We start from the raw sequence: 17500 nt of genomic DNA on the forward strand, positions 1-17500 counted from the left end.
ATTAAAATATCTCCACTAATATATTGCTTTAGCAAAATACAAACTGCAATGTGTGTGAGTCTTCAAGGAAAATATGAATATTTTATGTGTGTATTTAGACACCGTGATACACTCTCCATGTCACACACATACACACACACACACACACACGAGCACACACACACAAGCACACACACACAAGCACACACACAAGTGGTTGTGGTCAGTCTCAGTCCCTGTCTGTTGATCAAAGAGTGGAGAGAGAGAGAGAGAGGGATCCTTATGCCTTGCAGTAACTTAAGCTCTACGCACATTATTCAGGCCTTTTGATTTACCAGGCGAGACCAGGGAAGAATCACAGGGCCTAACAATGTGTGTCTGTCTGCGTCCCAAGGGAGGGACTCACCCTCGTCAATGTGAAAGTCACGGGACAAAGTCTAATCACTGTCATCAATATCTCTATCACTGATGAGGCTGATTACCAAACCCCACTGATCAAAGACATCAGAGGAGAGACAGGCCTGTGTGCGTCTCGCCCTCGCAGTCCACAAAGGCGTGTTTTAGCCCGTGGGTAGTCAAACGGATAGATTATTAATTACTCTTATTTTTGAGCGTAGGATGGGGGGCTGGCTTCTCTTCTCTCCTTTCTTCTTCTTCTTCTCTTCCCTTCCCCAAATCCCTCCCTCACAATCGCTCTACCGCCTGCCCCCATCAGTGTGCACAAAGGGCATGTTTACCTTTGCATTCCCGCCGCGATAAACAGCGATAGCTGCCGATCAATACCGGCCATAAACGTCAGCCCATGTGATGCAGACCAAGATGGCGTTATTAATGTAACAGTTGAGAGATTAGATCAGCATCGTCAAATAAATCACGCCCTCACAGAACACCGCGTCCACCCTGGCCTCACCACTCCCCTTCTGCTCACACACACACACACGCAAACACACACACACATAGGCACACACACGCACACATAGGCACACACACGCGCACGCAAACACACACACGCGCACACACACACACATGTCCAAACACACACACACAAGCACACACACACACACACACACACAGACACACACACACACTGTCACAGTCTGTCTTGGCCCACGCGCTCCCTCCCTTGCCCAAGCGGTACCATTATTCTCAGCTATAAATCACATTGAATGGCACATTGATTTTATCCGTGCAGTGCTCGTCTGGGGGACTGGAGCTCGATCCACAGTTATTGCATTTAATATTATCAATATTATCTGCTCTATCATCAGAACAGAGGTGGCAGGTATCGGGTGGTGGCGGTGGTGGAGTTGAAGGTGTGGTGGGGTTGGGGAGGGAGGGGCGGGTTACTCCTCTCCGTCACAAGCTCTACGCCTTAATACCAGCCACCCCCACCTCACCCCGAAACCTCCCTTTTCCAAATCCACCAAACAACAACCTCCCCCCCCATCAGATAAGAATAACTTCCACTGTCACACCTGGAGGGCAAAGTCACCCAACTAGCTCCAACAGACACCCTGAGTTTTTTTTGTTGTTGTTGTTGTTTTTTTATTAATACTTTCTTTTTCAAAAATGACTTCTGTGCATTTAAAACTGATTTTGAAAACTCTCAAGTGTAAGAGTGGGGTGTCACTGCACTCTTGACAGAAAAATGTATGTATGTGTGTGTGTGTGTGTGTGCGTGTGTGTGTGTGTGTGTGTATAGTCATTCTGACCATTTGGATAACATAGTCTAGATTAGTGTTTCTTAACTCCAGTGTTGAGACCAACACAAAAAGCAGATTTTTCATCCAGCCTTTCACCAACATGCCTGTTTGATTCAACTGATCATTAGTAGACTGGTAAAATCAGACGCGGCAGCGCTGAGGTGGAAACCAGAACATTCTATCGAGCGGGTTCCCAGAACCCGGGAGTTGAGAAACACACTCAGAAATACAACCAGTCCTGACATTATCTGATTCTATTATGATACGAGTTTGCTCTAGAACAGGCGGCTGTCTGTGTTTTTTTGCTTTATCAGCGATATGCTGATGTGAAGGGGAACTTCACTTAGAGATGATCTCAGATCTCGGTTCGCTAGAACAAAGGAACCGAACTCAGGAAACCAGATCGGTATCGGCAAACGTAGTTCACCCAGTCGCCCCAATCGCTTCCAGCAAAACCGAACCAAAAAAGTTCCACTCCTCCACTTGACTGAGAGTGTATTAACCAGATATCAGTGGAAGTCTTATAAAATGGTGTTGAGGGATGAGGAGGCACAAGTTGTCCTGTGGCTGGTTAACTGTTTCTCTTAGGCACTTATCAGGCGGTTATCGCTTGTGTCTTTCTCTCCCAGATGGTGGATAAGAGAGCTCGCCTTTATTAGCCAGTTCTGGCCTGATAAAGACCTAGTATTGATCGCAGGTTGAAAGAGCAGGTTCGTCAAACACGGCTGATTTACAGGCCGCTGATAATAGCAGCACCAAGCAACACAGGAACCTTAGAGAGAGAGAGAGAGAGAGAGAGAGAGAGAGAGAGAGAACTAGACAACATGGTGACGTGGCCCTTTTTTCCACCACGCTACAGATGAGAGGACAAAGCCAGAAGACACACACCCACACACACACACATACACAGACAGACACAGGTACATATGCACTCAGAAACATAAATGTAACCTTTAAATAAACATTTATAGATGCTATGCAGTATGTAGGACTCCCTCACACATGCGCACGCACAAACACACACACATGCACATACACTCACTCACACACACACATACACTCACACACCCACTAGCACACACACACACACTCACACACATACACTCACACACCCACTAGCACACTCACACTCACAAGGATAATCTCTAATCTACTCCCGATTAGCACCTGACAGAATTTCCATGCATTTATCAAACCACGCCAACGAACAGACGCTTATCACCTCGACCCCAAATTTCACAAGAACAGGAATTTTCTAGATTAAAAAACGAGAAACAGAAATCTTTAATAACCAAGAATGCGACTGGAACCAATGAATGCTGAATAAACACAGACAGAAGCAACAGTACAGGCAGAGAAATGTGGCCACTTATCAACAACAAAAAAAAAAAATTCTCAAATACTGGCATTTGATTATCAAACTGCAGAACAAAGGACTGCCTGTGTGCCGAGAAAAATGTGCAGTTCTGTTCCCATTCCAGACATGGTGTAACATAAAATGGGCATGTTGTGTTCATTCATTCTTTTCATGTTTGAAATAATACGTTTGGTGTAAATAAAAGTAAAAGACAACAAGTTTTTAACAATCAATATGTAATATTCGTAACACATAACAAAAAGTGCCCCATCACACACACACACACACACACACACACACAAAAAGCTACGTTTCAACTGATCTTCATATGGACAAATCAAATTATGAGATGACCTACGAGACCACAGAAAAACTGTTCAGAGAACAGGCAGTTCAGCACAAATGACACAGTTAACACAATCAATGAATGACTGTTTTTGATCTCAGTACAAATTTCTGCCTTGGAATTCTGTCTGCGCTTTTTAGCAGAGGCTCAAGTTTCCTACCAAATGAACTGGTCAGAAAATGACGACTGCCCGTGATAGAGAGAGTTCAGCGATACACTCTCTCTGTTACGGGCGGAAGCAGATTTGAAGTTTTTTTCCGCCGGGTTATGTGAGGTTTGGCCTCAGACTGTGGTGAGGTCTCACCTTCGTTATAGAGCGGTAGGAACGACGTCGGACTGGACCCGTCACCCTCGGCTGAGTCCTCCTGGTCCGAGGCCCCGCCCTCCTCTCCTGACAGGCTGACATCATCAGGCGGGTTGTCCTCGCCTCCGTCTAGGTCCCCAATAGAGCCTAAAGTGTCACCGAAGACAGAGAGATAGAGAGAGACGGATGTTTAAAACCACACTTCATCTTTTACCAAGTCCTCAAGTCAAGGCTTGCTGAAACAATAACAACAACAGCAACATCAACATCAACAACAACAACATATTCCATAAAGAGATTTCACACTAAAAAGAACACGTAAAAAAGTAATGCGTCCAAGTCAAAAACAGTTTCAACTCTCAATTTATAACTGGGATGTTTAACACATATCAATACCAAAATAAACAAAACCTCTCTAAATAGTCCCTGTTAATAAGGTCATATCGCAATATAATTTTAACTAAATTATATCGTTTCGGAAGATGCTGTTCTTAAAAAGGGGATGTGCAATGACGTAAGATGATCTTGAGTAAGATTCTGCAGAAAGTAGAAATATAAATTATGTATCATCCTTCTGGTTTTTTATAAAGAAAAAATTAATTGGATGAAAATCCCCGAGCTTCCTAGCGAGCGCAACACGAATCAAGTAGGCTATATGTATATATCATATCCGCGAACAGTATATCATTAATTTACGACTGTAATACGAAATCTCTCCTTAATCCCAGTTGGCAGTATGGGGATAATACCGTTTGCCTATTTGAGAATCCTGGTGAAAACCTGAATAATTGCTAGGTTTATCAAAAAGCACCTTGTGGTAACAAGCAATACGCAATTTACAGGGCAGTAGCCAGGGATCAGTCCAGCAAATGTAATTGTTAAGTGCTAGGATAAAACCTTTACTAACGGCCGTGCACATTTGAGTGGCAGTGGAGGTCTATACATAATACCGTTACACCGTTAAACTACAATACCACAGCGTGGTATTGTACCACGTATAACATCATGTCGAAAAAAAACGCTTTCGTTTTTTCTTCCATGAGAAAGCTGAGGTAAAGATTAAGAGGATTCCAGCCTCTTGTGTTTCACTGTTCTGGATTTCAAAAGCATTCCGTCTCATGCCTGTTAAAAAAAAGGAAGCCGAACTTCAAGCTGGAAGCTATTAACCGGTAACAGTAAAGTAACTCGTTTTAATCAATTACGGAAAATAAAACAGAGGCACGGGTTGGTTATTATTACCGTGTGGATATGTGGCCAAAGTAACGTGTAAGTTAATATATCTATGAAAGCTGTCTGTTATTCAATACTGATTAAGATCTGAAGGAAGTTAGCTAGATATTAGGCATACTGAAGGGAGGATGTAAATGCAGGAGACAGAAAAAAACACTATTTAAATACACAGTTTAACCGAATCAGACCCCACAAAGAAAAGCGTTGTTCCAAACATCTAACATACAGAGGAAATTAAAATTGATTGGAAAATCGGATTTTTTCAACAGTTTGTAAATTAATTTTTATTAAGTTGTGCTCAATGAGGAGGGGATTGTTCCGAACTAAAGCCGTGACTGGAGGCGTATATATTTACACTCCTAGAACAAAGAGGCCTATAATCTATACAAAGCACACAACAATACCCGTGAATAAAGAGCCTTGTACAAAAAGGAGAAGGCAATTTTTCTAATTCTGTTAATTTCACTTCCAAAGCAATTAAAACCAGGCGGAGATAATGCTTGGAAACAATCGCTCCCCGACAAAGTGTTTCTGTCTTTGTAAATGAAACATCTTTAGGCTAATTTCGACTTCCACGCCTGCATGGTTCACTGTAATTTCAGATAAAATTAACACAGTTAGATTTGGACCTTAATATAAAAGGAGGAGAGAAAAGTTAAAAAAAAAAAAAAAAGATCGATCCCATATGCAATATTTTTAGAATTATGGCCCCGGTCTTGGTAGATCTAATTTTCTATATCTGTGAAGACATTTTCATACAATTAATTTTCCTTTAATCATAATTGTACAAAGGGACTTCTCTGTTTAAAATTCCAATTATATTTCATGTTTAAATATAAGTCTGAATGATGATTTTCTTTCCCATTACAATTCCGGTTTAATGAATCAATCGCCGCATCACTGCTCTCAGACATCAAATGACGCGGAAAAGTTTCGGGCGCCCTGCTAGTTCTGTTTCATCCAGAGGGAAATGCTGTCTATTTTTTCCCTTGGTCTGACGAGGAAACGGACGGCACTAGGTTAAGTTTAACACGTCAATAACTAGAACTAAAACGATTTAAACTGACAACAAGAATGATATTGAATTAGTCAAATTCGTCCGCAGACAAATTATTTCCCCCGTCAAATAATGTAGCTCTTACATTTATCGCATTTCTCTCTGTGGAAAAATATTGACTAAGCCGCAGAGGCTGCAATAAAGAAAGGCTTAACTTACTGAAGTCTTGCGCGTGTGTCAGAGAGAGAGAGAGAGAGAGAGAGAGAGAAATATCATTATGGAAGAGGGGAATTTTGAGTCATAACTGCCACTCCAACAGGCAGAACAAAGTGGTGCACTGATGAAGGCAAGGAAGATACCGCTTTATTAACTAACCGTCCACATCAAACCTGTGTGCTTAGCAGCGGTGATTAAACACAGAGACAACACATCAAACCTGCGCGTGATTAAACACGACCACTCGCTATAGCTCTCACACTAATAACGTCTTACAAACAGCCCAAATACAGGAGGAAAAAAAAAGAACAACGCCTCTATCAGGCAAATGGAGACTTGTAAGAAAAAGCGTGAAGCAGCACTTAAGAAAGAACATATTATCGTACCTGATTTGAAATTTCATGCGCAGTAGGGGGCATTCATTGATCAAGAGCCGAGGGCATAAAAACACAATTAATATTGGCTAAAACGTGTGAACTCAGAAGTCAGAACCGTATCTTCAAAACTTGAAACCATCATTCTTGATGGCTGAGGTGCACTTTGTGAGGGTGCTATACATGAAATACCCCAGTTAAAAGAACAAAGCTCAAAGTAAATCAAATTAGACGACTCCAGGTGTCTTGCAAAGCTATTGATCTCAGAAAGAGTTGTTAAAATCTGTTGGAATGATTGATAACCCTGTGGAGTGGTCCTTGGATGGAGAGGTAGGACAAACCCGTGGCTGGATGTTGACTGGTGTCACTGGAGTTGGAGATAAGCTCCGAGCCTTAAGGTCATGAGGCTCTTCCTCTGTCAGTGGATGAGTGGCAGTGTCCCTTTACAGACATGTGAATGCAGGTCGGTTCCAAGCCACATCAGAGATGAGGCCAGACTCTGCTACTTCTTCACTTACCCATTATTGCCTATCCTAGACGGGATTTTTCTTAAATTCGTAGGCTTTGTGCCTCACAACAATACCCCATGCATCCACTGCACTTGTTCCCAGCGGAACGCGCAAGTGACACAAAAATCTCCAAGGGGCGCCGGTTTTCTGTGCCTGCGTGTTTTCGGTTCGAGGTCCTGGTCCTCCCCAACAATCCTATCAACAGAGAAGCATCTGCCCATCTCACGGCTACTGTAAACCCCCTGTAAGACCAGACCACTCCACTCCACCTCACCTGGCTTCATCGAGACCCTTGACTGTTGCATCTCTACACCCCAAAGGTGAAGGACTGATCATCCCAAAGAAATGAGACCTACTGATTCTGTCCCTGTATTGTGCTGGTGACTGAGTTGGGAAATATTGCAGAATATTTCTCAACTCAGAATATCCCCAGATACTAAAGTAATTACTTATAAAAATGATGGAAATCTGCAGTAATTATTACTCGCACTTTTTTTTGTCATGGGAGGACTCTATTCCCAGTACAGTTCCATAAACTCAAGTCAGAGAATCCTTTGCAAAGGATGAAGACCTAGCATATAGCAGACATGATTAGCGCAGTGCCGTTATGGTGTCATTGAAGAGAATGACAGACGTCTTCAGCAGACAAGGCTACGTTTCCATTCCCCGGTTTCACACACATCAACAGTAGAGTGTAAATTTGCATCTGAGGAGCACATATGAAATTCTCCAAGAGCAAACTGATATTTAGAAACCAACAAACAAACAAACAAACAAACGAACAAACAAAAAAAGCTACGCATGTATAACCCACATTTCAGGCAAAAACACTTATTTAGATTACAGATTTATTTACCCTCAAATAAATACACACGCAGAGAGGAGCACCAGATAAATAAATTTGCTCTAAATAAACAGTATGAAAATACATAATGCTGTTTTTAACGACCAGGGCTTGATGGAAATGAAATAAAAGCGGCATAAACAGAGCGAGAAGATACGCCTGTCGTTCCCATCTGTCAAACTGCACGAGTGACTGATTATAATACTTATGATAACGACTGATTACTATATGATGATAGCGTATGGTGATGATATTCATGCACGCAGGCCATCAGACCACTTCAAACGAGTCAGGCACATCCTCAGCCGTGGACCTGACAGCGGGACGTCACACATCAAACGATGGATGTCCAGGACACGGAAAAGAGGCAGGGCAGGTTTTTTTTTTTTTTTTTTTGTTAAGATACTCCTCACTTTCTATTCCTCTCGGTATCTTATTCTCCCTCTCTTTCTCTCTGTCTTTCTCTTTTTACTCCGTTTTTATTTCATTCCCTTTTTTACCCCTCTCTCTCTCTCTCTTTCTCCCTCCCTCTCTCTCTCTCTCTCTTTCTCTCTCTCTCATGTTGGTCTACCTCTCTCTTATTCTTGCCCTCACCCAGGCCTTTCACCTCTCCCCTCCTCCTCCCATTTCATCCCATCTCTCTCTCTGTCTCTCTGCCTCTCTCTCTCTCTCTGCCTCTCTCTCTCTCACTCTCTCTCTCTCTCTCACTCTCTCTGACTGGGAGCGTCACTCTGTGTGGATAGCTGGGAGCCGTTCGCGGTTATCGGCTCCTGCAGACTCTCTGTGCCGGTCTGATCTGTCTCCTCTTCATTAAGCAAATACGCCGACGTGGAAATGAAAACATAATAGCTATTTGATTTCCAGCGAGATATTTTGCATATTGGTTCGGAGCTGATAGTGGAATTTCATCAAGTCGTTTTTTTTTCCCTTCCATGCTTTAAAAACTGAATTACTAAGCTGGGCGGCTTCGGCTGGATTTCTTTACATTGCTGGGAAGACGGGGGGGGGGGGTGTTGGGGAGCGGGGGGCCGTGAAAAAAACAGAAAAGGACAGTTCCCCAAGAAGACTACTTAAACGATTAAATATCCTCCCCCCACTTCCCCCCCCCATCCCACCCCCGTTCCCCCCTTTTCTCTTTTTGATAACAGGGGAAGAAATTTAAAGAATTCACAGTGCTTTAGGTTCACTATACTAATCAGAGATAGGATGGAGAAAATTAACTCCTTAATGAGCAGAAGCTGACTCCCAGATAATGGTCCTTGGAAAGACCATTGGATGAGACACAGAATGAAGGAGGGAGAGAGAAAGAATAAGAAAAGGAATGGATGGTTAAATCTGATTTTCTTTCCTCCCCATTGGAAATTGCTCTTTGTGTCCAGAGAGAGCAGGTGTGATTGTAGACAGTGATATCGCCATGGCTACAAGCTGCCCGGCGTCGCTACAACGATGGATCTTCCTGAGGTGGTGGTGGGGGTAGGGGTTTTGGGGAGGGGGGGGGGTGTTCTTCATACCCCCAGAAGAGAGAAACTACCCCAAGCAAATCTCTTCACAACCATCTATCTGATACCTCCAGTTCAACTGCAGAATTCAGACAAGCCAAAATAAATCTCCCACTTATTTTCACAGTTGGAACATGGTGTTTTTGGCCCTGATAGGATCCAACGCTCTTTCTCTTTATCTGTTTTGCTCTCTCTCTCTCTCTCTCTCTCTCTACAAACACACACTGCCCCAGACGAAGCAGAGACACATAACATCATTTTAAACAGGGGTGCATACTTCTACTAAAAAATATGACCTAATACATGGGCCTGTTCTTCACTAATTTCATAGATTTTTTTGAAGGTGATCCAAATAGCTCAAGTAGTACCTGGCTCCACCCCTTCCCCCCTTTCACAACAATCACCAAAAAAAAATTTGATTTTATGATCCTACTAAAGGTCACCTTCAGGTCACCAGGCCTTCCAGTGTTACCCTCTTGGGGGAAAGAGAGATATAGGGCAAAATTCTGTGTCTTATTCTTCCTATGGTAGACTGATAAAGCCCTGTAAAAGATTTAATACTTTAAACAGATGACTCTTTAACTGCTGCAAGGGCTTTCTATTATAACACCAGCATAACAATAAAGTGGTTGGGTTGAATTTGTTTTATGTTTGTTTCATAAAAAGAGAGAGTTTATGCACATGCACGCTCATACACACACACGCACTCCATTGACTTTATGGAACAGTAGCTAGATGCCTTTTCCCTCCTGTTAGATACAGCTCAACACCTCCTCCTCCTCCTCCTCCTCCTCCTCAGCCCCTCATCAGACACTCCACTGAGAGATGATCTCCCCACACAAGGCCATCACTTTCACGACACACCACCTCACAGGACACAACACTGCCAACGCTCAGGCACACAAACGCGTGTCTGCGTGTGTGTGTGTGTGTGTGTGTGTGTGTCTCTGTGTGTCCATGTCCACAGTTGTGTATTGGAGGTGTATTGGGAAAACATAGGTGTGGATGAAAGTGAGAGAAATTATGAGAGACAATGAGTGAAAACATAAAAAAATGCAACAGGAGGACCACGTAAGAAACTGCACATACATACACACTGAGATGCAAAAAAAACACAAATACACACTCCCACACACGTACAGTATAACAAATTCAGTATGTCAGGGTAGTGTATTCAGTTCTCTAAGGTCATGGGAAGTTAACAGTGAATGTATGAGTGTATATGTCTGCAAAGTTGCATCAGATACCAAACTGCCAACCACACGCCAGAACTGAGAATGTGTATGAGGGAGTGTGTGTGTGTGTGTGTGTGTGTGTGTGTGTGTGTGTGTGTGTGTGTGTGTGCGTGCGTGTCCTCTCAATGGCCTTGCTGGTTGTTTAAGGGGGAAGGAGGGGGGAGACAGATAGGGAGAGATGGAATAAGTAGTTGATTCAACCCCTCCACTCTCTCTCTCTCTCTCTCTCTCTCTCTCTCTGTGGATCCTGGGATGGTGGGAAAGTTCAAATCTGCTGCTATTTTCTATCTTTTATCGGGCTGCTTATCGCCTGGCTCTTGTCTGCATGCCTGCCTTCGATAGTCCAGGGTCTCGACTCTGGCTGCCTGGCAACTTCACTCCCCCTACTTCTACCTCTCCCTCTCTCTCTTCTCTCTCCCTCTCTCTCTCTTGTCTCTCCCTCCCTCTCTCTCTCTCTGTCCCTCTCCCTCTCTCTCTTCTCTCTCCCTGTCTCTCTCTCTCTCTTGTCTCTCTCTTCCTTAACTGTGCCACCAAGCTTGGAACAAGTGTAACCAAAAAGAGACAGACAGAGAAACAGAAAGAGAGAGAGAGAGAGAGGCATTCACACAGCGGTAATCATTCTTGTACCAGGGATCTCTGCATTGGCAGATCGTGTTAGTCATCAAGGAGAGAAGAAGAAGAGAGAAAGAGTGAAGCTAGAATTGTTTTCTCCGCTCTTGGCAGACATAATGCTTTTCAACACAGTTCTCCCACATTCAGAGAAATTACGTACAATCCCTTTGGAGAGAAAATAAATGCAAGCAAACAAAACACACACATAGATTAGACTTTTCTTGACCTCTCTCAGACGCATACACACGCTCTTATGCTCTCTCTCTCTCTCTCTCTCTTTTTCTCTTTATTAATATCTACGCATGGCCACTGAGCCTGTGAGCCTCTAAACAACTCCAAGCTGTCAGTCTGTAGAGAGGGCAGGACCCACGGTTGCTCTGTGCCTCATCCGTCGGAATAGTAATAAGCATCAGTTCAAATGTCAGCCCTGGGGTTAAACAGGGGTCATGACCCCTAGCCGCCCCCCACCACACACACACGCACACACACACACCATACACAAACACAGCACTATATGCACTATAAACGCCACTTTATATACAATAAATTCCTTGCTTCATTAAGCATAAAAAAATGTCAAACTCACTATCACAAGCTATAAACAGAGTCTGTGCAGCCTTTCACACACACTGTTGCATCTGTTATCTGACTCTCATTTCTTATGATAGCAGCATGTCCTTGGATATGTTGAAGGTGATTCTCACACACACATTCCTCATCGGCAGGAACTTGCAAGCAAAACAGACTTGAGTCATTTATGGAAAATAGCACCACACAAATCAGGAAAATCTTTATATGTCTGAGAGCATATATAAATGTTCGTGTACGTGCAAAGGGGTGTGTGTGTGTGTGTGTGTGTGCGTGTGAGTGTGTGCATGTGTGTGTGTGAGCGTGAGTGTGTGTGTGTGTGTGTGTGTGAGTGAGCGCGCGCATGTGTCTGTGTGCATGTGTGTGCGTGTGTGTGTGTGTGTCTGTGTGTGTGCATGAGCATGTGTGTGTGTGTGTGTGAGCGTGTGTGTGTGTGTGTGTGTGAGTGTGTCTGTGTGTGTGAGTGTGTGTGTGTGTGTGTGTGAGCGTGTGTGTGTGTGAGCGTGTGCGTGTGTGTGTGTGTATGTGAGCGTGTGTGTGTGTGTGTGCGCGAGTGTGTGTGTGAGTATGATGATATGATGGAGGCATAGGCAGAGAGAGTGAGAATTGGACGGCAGAGTTGAAAGGGAAAAGGGAGGTTCAGTCTGATCTCTCTCTTTCTTTCTCCCTTCATCTCCACCCTGGCACTTTGAGGACGAAAAAGAAAAAACAGATCAGGAGGAGGAGGAGGAGGAGGAAGAGGAGAGATTGTATTGGTATGCACAGGAGGCCGACCTCATCCTCCCTTCCTTCTCTCCTCTCTGACAGAAAGCAGGAGATCCCACTTCTGCCACCCTCCTGCACTGCTCCTCAGCACTTTCTCCTCTCCCGTGGACCTCCACACAAGGCCTTCGCTGGGTCGTCTTATCCAGGCTGCAGCTCTGGTGACCCAGCCCCACGCTCAGCCACGGGCCCCAGCGTTGTCCCATGCAAACACTTCTCCACAGCTGCTCCTGCAGACTAAACACAGCTTCCCCAGACCTCTGATCTGGATCGCACAAGTACACAGGAGATGTGTAGACTTTGCCTGGTTGGCTAGAGAACAGGCGAGCCAGGAGAGCTCGACGTTTAGGCTAAAACTGATAGAGAGAGAGAGAGCAGTCACCCTGCCCTATCAGAAGTCTCAACCACACAAGGACAGATTATGGACTATTTGCCTGTGTTTGAAGTAAAAGGTGAAAAAAACAAAACAAAACAAAGAAACTGTGTCTAGTTTCTGAGCGTGGACATTTTAAACTTACATCATTCCACGGGCTCAGAGCGATGCCCTGTGTTGTTTGTCTGAGTTAGTTATTGACTTAATTACTCATTCATTTTCTTTTGCTTTAATGTTTGAGCAGTGATATTCGGTTGAACCTCAACTTAATAAAAAGAATTTACGCCAATATTAAACTTCATCAGGCAATCTTAAAACACGCCACGTTAACGTGAGTCACGGTGTGTACACACATCATCATAACAAACTCTCTGTGCCCCGCGGTCATGTACGCGGGGTAGTTCAAGAGGGTTCTGGAAGATTCTTAGAAAATGTCATTTTGATTATCATTGATCTATGTTTGTGTCTACTGTACGGTTGCTATTTATGTTTTAAAGAGTTTCCCTGACTGTGTGTTTGCAGTGTTAAGTATTACATCCCGTGAGGCTGTGGAAAAGCCACTGGTCCTTTATGGCCCTCATATAATCGTTATGACTTAATCATCCATAAAAGCACATAAAAACTAAGACAAGACGGGAGCTACCGATCGGCAGCCCTGGCCGACAGAAAGAGGCTGCTCACTCACAAACTCCTCCTCAATCATTTACTCGAACTCCAGTGCTGAAGCTGTCTGTGCGTATCCACAAGGTCACAGGGGAAAAAGAACAGGCTTTCCTAAGGGCCTTCCTTCAGACGTCCGTAAACGGACGATACGCAGTGTTTGGTTCATCTCACTGACAGGGGAGCTGAATCTTCGGGAGAATTTGGGAACCGAGTGCGGTAGAGGGGAATCATGACTGGCGGGTATGTTGAGACAGAATTGTTCTGTTGGTTAAAAACCTGCAGAAGAGGTGAACTGTCCACTTACACTCTTTCTAGGAAGGAACACAAAACAAAACCAATCAAGCGATGAAAGACAAACAAGCAAAGCAGAGAAAACCAAAATAAAGCAAAACAAAAGAAAAGAAGGCAAAGCAAGTGGTTACGCGGTCACACATGTTTTGTTTGTATTTCTTTTGCTTCTTTTGCTGACCACCCAGTATTTTGTAAAGAAATTTGAATTCCAGTCTGTTTATTAACTTATAGAAAATACAGCATTAATGAAGTGATGCCGTGACACGTCAAATCAAACGAAAATCATTCACGTCGAATCGTTTAAAGGGAACATTTTCAGCAGGGGTTTTAACGTTTGTCCCAGCCATTTAAATACCTTCCAAATTATTAAATTCTTTTGTTGCTGACAGTGAAGCGGCACGATAATGCTCTCCAGTGGGCTAGCAGACTTTTTGTTAGCGTCTATCTACACTGTCTCTCTGAAACCTTTCATTGTTTGTTAGACAGAGGAATTCATCACATGTGTATACCATATCTGAGGCCTACACTTACAAAGCGGGAATAGAAAAAGAGAAAAGAGGGAATGAGAGAGAGGGAGAGAGAGGGGGGGAGAGAGAGAGAGGGAGAGGGAGGGGGAGAGAGAGAGAGAGGGAGAGAGAGAGAGAGGGAGAGGGAGAGGGAGAGAGAGAGAGAGAGAGAGAGAGAGAGAGAGAGAGAATTGGGGGTGGGGGTTGTGGTGGTGGTGGGGGCAAAATGGCAGTTGAAATGTTATCTTTCGCTTGTGTCACAGGGCTCAAAAAAATAAAAAAAAAAAGTAAATAAAACAAATAAATAAATAAATAAACAGAGATCACAAAAGTGAGAGGGAGATAAGTTTGGAGCATGTAGAGAGGGATGTAGGAGAGATAGAGGCGCCTTGTTAAATATAACCCACTGCATGGCTGGCAGCGGCAAAGAAAGGGGGAATTTTCAAGAGGCAGGGCATCAGTGGAGCCCTCACTGTTCTGATAACATCCACGTAAAAAAGAGAGAGAGAGAGAGAGAGAGAGAGAGAGAGAGAGAAGAGGGGGGAAAGGCAGAAAAAGAAAAAGAAGAAGAAGAGGAAGAAGAAGAAGAAAACAGCCGAAGAAAGATGCGGCAGCAGACGGTGGTTGCGAAAGGAAGTATCACCACCCCTCGAACGCAAAAAAAAAGCCCCTCACGACGGGATTTCTGATGGGAAAAATGTGTTCTTTTCAGAAGATGTAGAGATAGAGGGAGTACAGCCAAATGTCAAAGATGATAAATGTAAGCAGAGGGGAAGAGAAACACACAGGCACACTCAGATGTGTGTGCACACACTTAAGAAACACACGAAAACACAGCGCGTATCCGTGCACTCTCTGATTCCTCTTCTGTCTCTTTCGTATTCATATACACAGACTCATTCACCAAAATAAAAAAAAAATAAAAAAAATACTAATAAATAAACCCAAAAATGACAAACGGCAGACAAACTCATATGAAAACGTGCAGCATTTTGAAGTGATTAAATGGCACACAAACAGACAATACATTGTGTTCTCAGCTGTGCATTAACTTGTTACATTATGTGTGCTAATGCACGTACACAAACACCTAGCAACTGCCATTAATTAGCACCGTTATCTACATAGCCTCACTAAATCTAATTAAGACCAGTTTGTCATTAACTGCGAACGATGGTAAGCAAGCATTAATGACTTCAGCTCATTATAGATCAATGCTTGCTACGAATAAAAAAACAAAAAAACCCCACAAATAAATAAATAAGAAGAAGAAAATACCGGTTAGCATAGCTTCAAACTGAGTCTGGGTCAACTGCTAGTTACAGCTGTTTGACATCTGTTTATTAAAACAAACGCACTTGATTATTTTTCATAGGTGTAAAAGGTTTTACGGGTTTCGTTCTTGTAATATATAAAAGTATCAAAATGACAAAAGAAAAAAAAAACCTGAAAGTCAAGTTGTTGTTTTGTTTTGTTTTGGTTTTTTTTTTGTTGTTGTTTTGTTTTGTTTTGTTTTTTTTAAGCAGCTCTGCTAAAACAAACCTTTAGAAATCTGATTGTTAGCTAATGCAGGAATGGTTTGACCATTAAACTCTAAGGCATCTAAAGCACTAGAGCCATCTCAGTTTTGCCTTTAACCATTTTTGTCATTTATCAAACCTATCCACTTCACACTACGGAGACCTTAACTTTTAATAGATGACAGGTTTTGCTCACTCCCATGACACAAGGTTTAAGTCAGCTACAGAATAAATTTTAACTAGCTTGGCTCTAGTAGTCATAGTAGTAATGTGGCTTTTTTTGCTTGTTTGTTTTTTGTTTTGTTTTGGTTTTTCTGAGTAGACCTGTACTTCTTTAACTGGCTTTTTTTTAAGGGGGGGGGGGTCCTGTCTGGTCTGGTGGCACTGGGAGCCAAGGCAACGTGTGTCTCTGTGGATGACTGGAGATCATTTTAATATCAGACCTGGTGTGGATTGCTGATAGTGTTTTAAGGCAGGGCCCAGTGGACTCAGTGCTGGTAGTACCTATCTGTAATTAGTAACCATTCTCTATCGCTGATAAGATAAACTCCCCCTGACCTTTTCCATTTGGTCGTCATGACAACGGCCCTCAACACACCCCCCCCTCTTGATATTATTTTAGTGATTAAACAGCAAATAGCAGGGAGATGTGAGGAACTGATAAGGATGATTAATAATGGGTTTGGTTGAAGTGTATGTGTGTGTGTGTGTGTGCGTGTGTGTGTGTGTCAGTGAGAGAGGGAGGGGCCTTCTGTGTTAGAGAATGGTGTGAATAGGCTTGGCTTGGCTTTTGCTGTGAATAATGGAAATTTAAGATGAGCTGAGAGGAAATAAAAGCAGGGGATAAGAGCGATAGATGTCTCCTTTCTTTTTTTTTTTTTCCTCCCCCATCCCTTTTTTTCCCCGAGAAGCACTTTCAGTGGAAAGAGAATATTAATGCCCCCCCTCCCCATCCGCCCCTCCCTCCTTTGCCCACAGTTCTCCTCAAGCTAACATTCACCTCTAAAGTGCCCCCTTTCATTTTGATTAATAATAAATGCGTGATTGCACTATTCCATTCATACAAATCTGTGGAGGGTTTTTATTTTTTTTTTTCCATCCCAAACAAAAAGCATCAAAGTCAGACAGACTATTATTGTTTTCACGCTAACAGTCATTGAATTTGTACAGTCCAGAGATGAGGACCGAACAGGGTCTTTGTGAAAAGTCTAGCTGCAGATCATGAAACGTGTGTGTGTGTGTGTGTGTGTGGGGGGGGGGGGGGGGGAGGTGTAAGTACTTCCACAAAGTGTAGCCTACATCAAAGAAAACATTTTATTTGTTCAGATAGTTTGAATATAGTTTTTCTTTGACAGTTTTTTCGCCGACGTTTTGTGCGACATTTCTGTTCTTTTTTTTTTTGTGACCTATAAACACGTCCAAACGTCTGCAGAAAAGCTTAGGAGACTGGGCCTCATTCTGGGCCGAAGACACAACAGATAAGGGCTGACTGAGTCAGAGGAGGTATCCACAGACCAGGACTCATAAAGCTTATATCACCCAAACTACACACTAAACACACACACAGCACGGGATTGACATGGGATTAAGTC

General features: G+C 43.2%; 1 protein-coding gene across 1 annotated transcript in view; it reads right to left on the reverse strand.

Annotated features, from left to right (window-relative positions):
* Nucleotides 1-17500, reverse strand: part of zfpm1 (zinc finger protein, FOG family member 1) — a 74613-nt gene that overhangs the window by 37090 nt on the left and 20023 nt on the right. Inside the window, exon 2 of the mRNA XM_030790795.1 lies at nt 3690-3836. Within this exon, the coding sequence (XP_030646655.1) occupies nt 3690-3836 (147 nt within the window). The remainder of the gene's footprint in view (nt 1-3689; nt 3837-17500) is intronic.

The sequence above is a fragment of the Chanos chanos genome, chromosome 13, assembly GCF_902362185.1.
Source record: "Chanos chanos chromosome 13, fChaCha1.1, whole genome shotgun sequence".
NCBI classification, from domain to species: domain Eukaryota; kingdom Metazoa; phylum Chordata; class Actinopteri; order Gonorynchiformes; family Chanidae; genus Chanos; species Chanos chanos.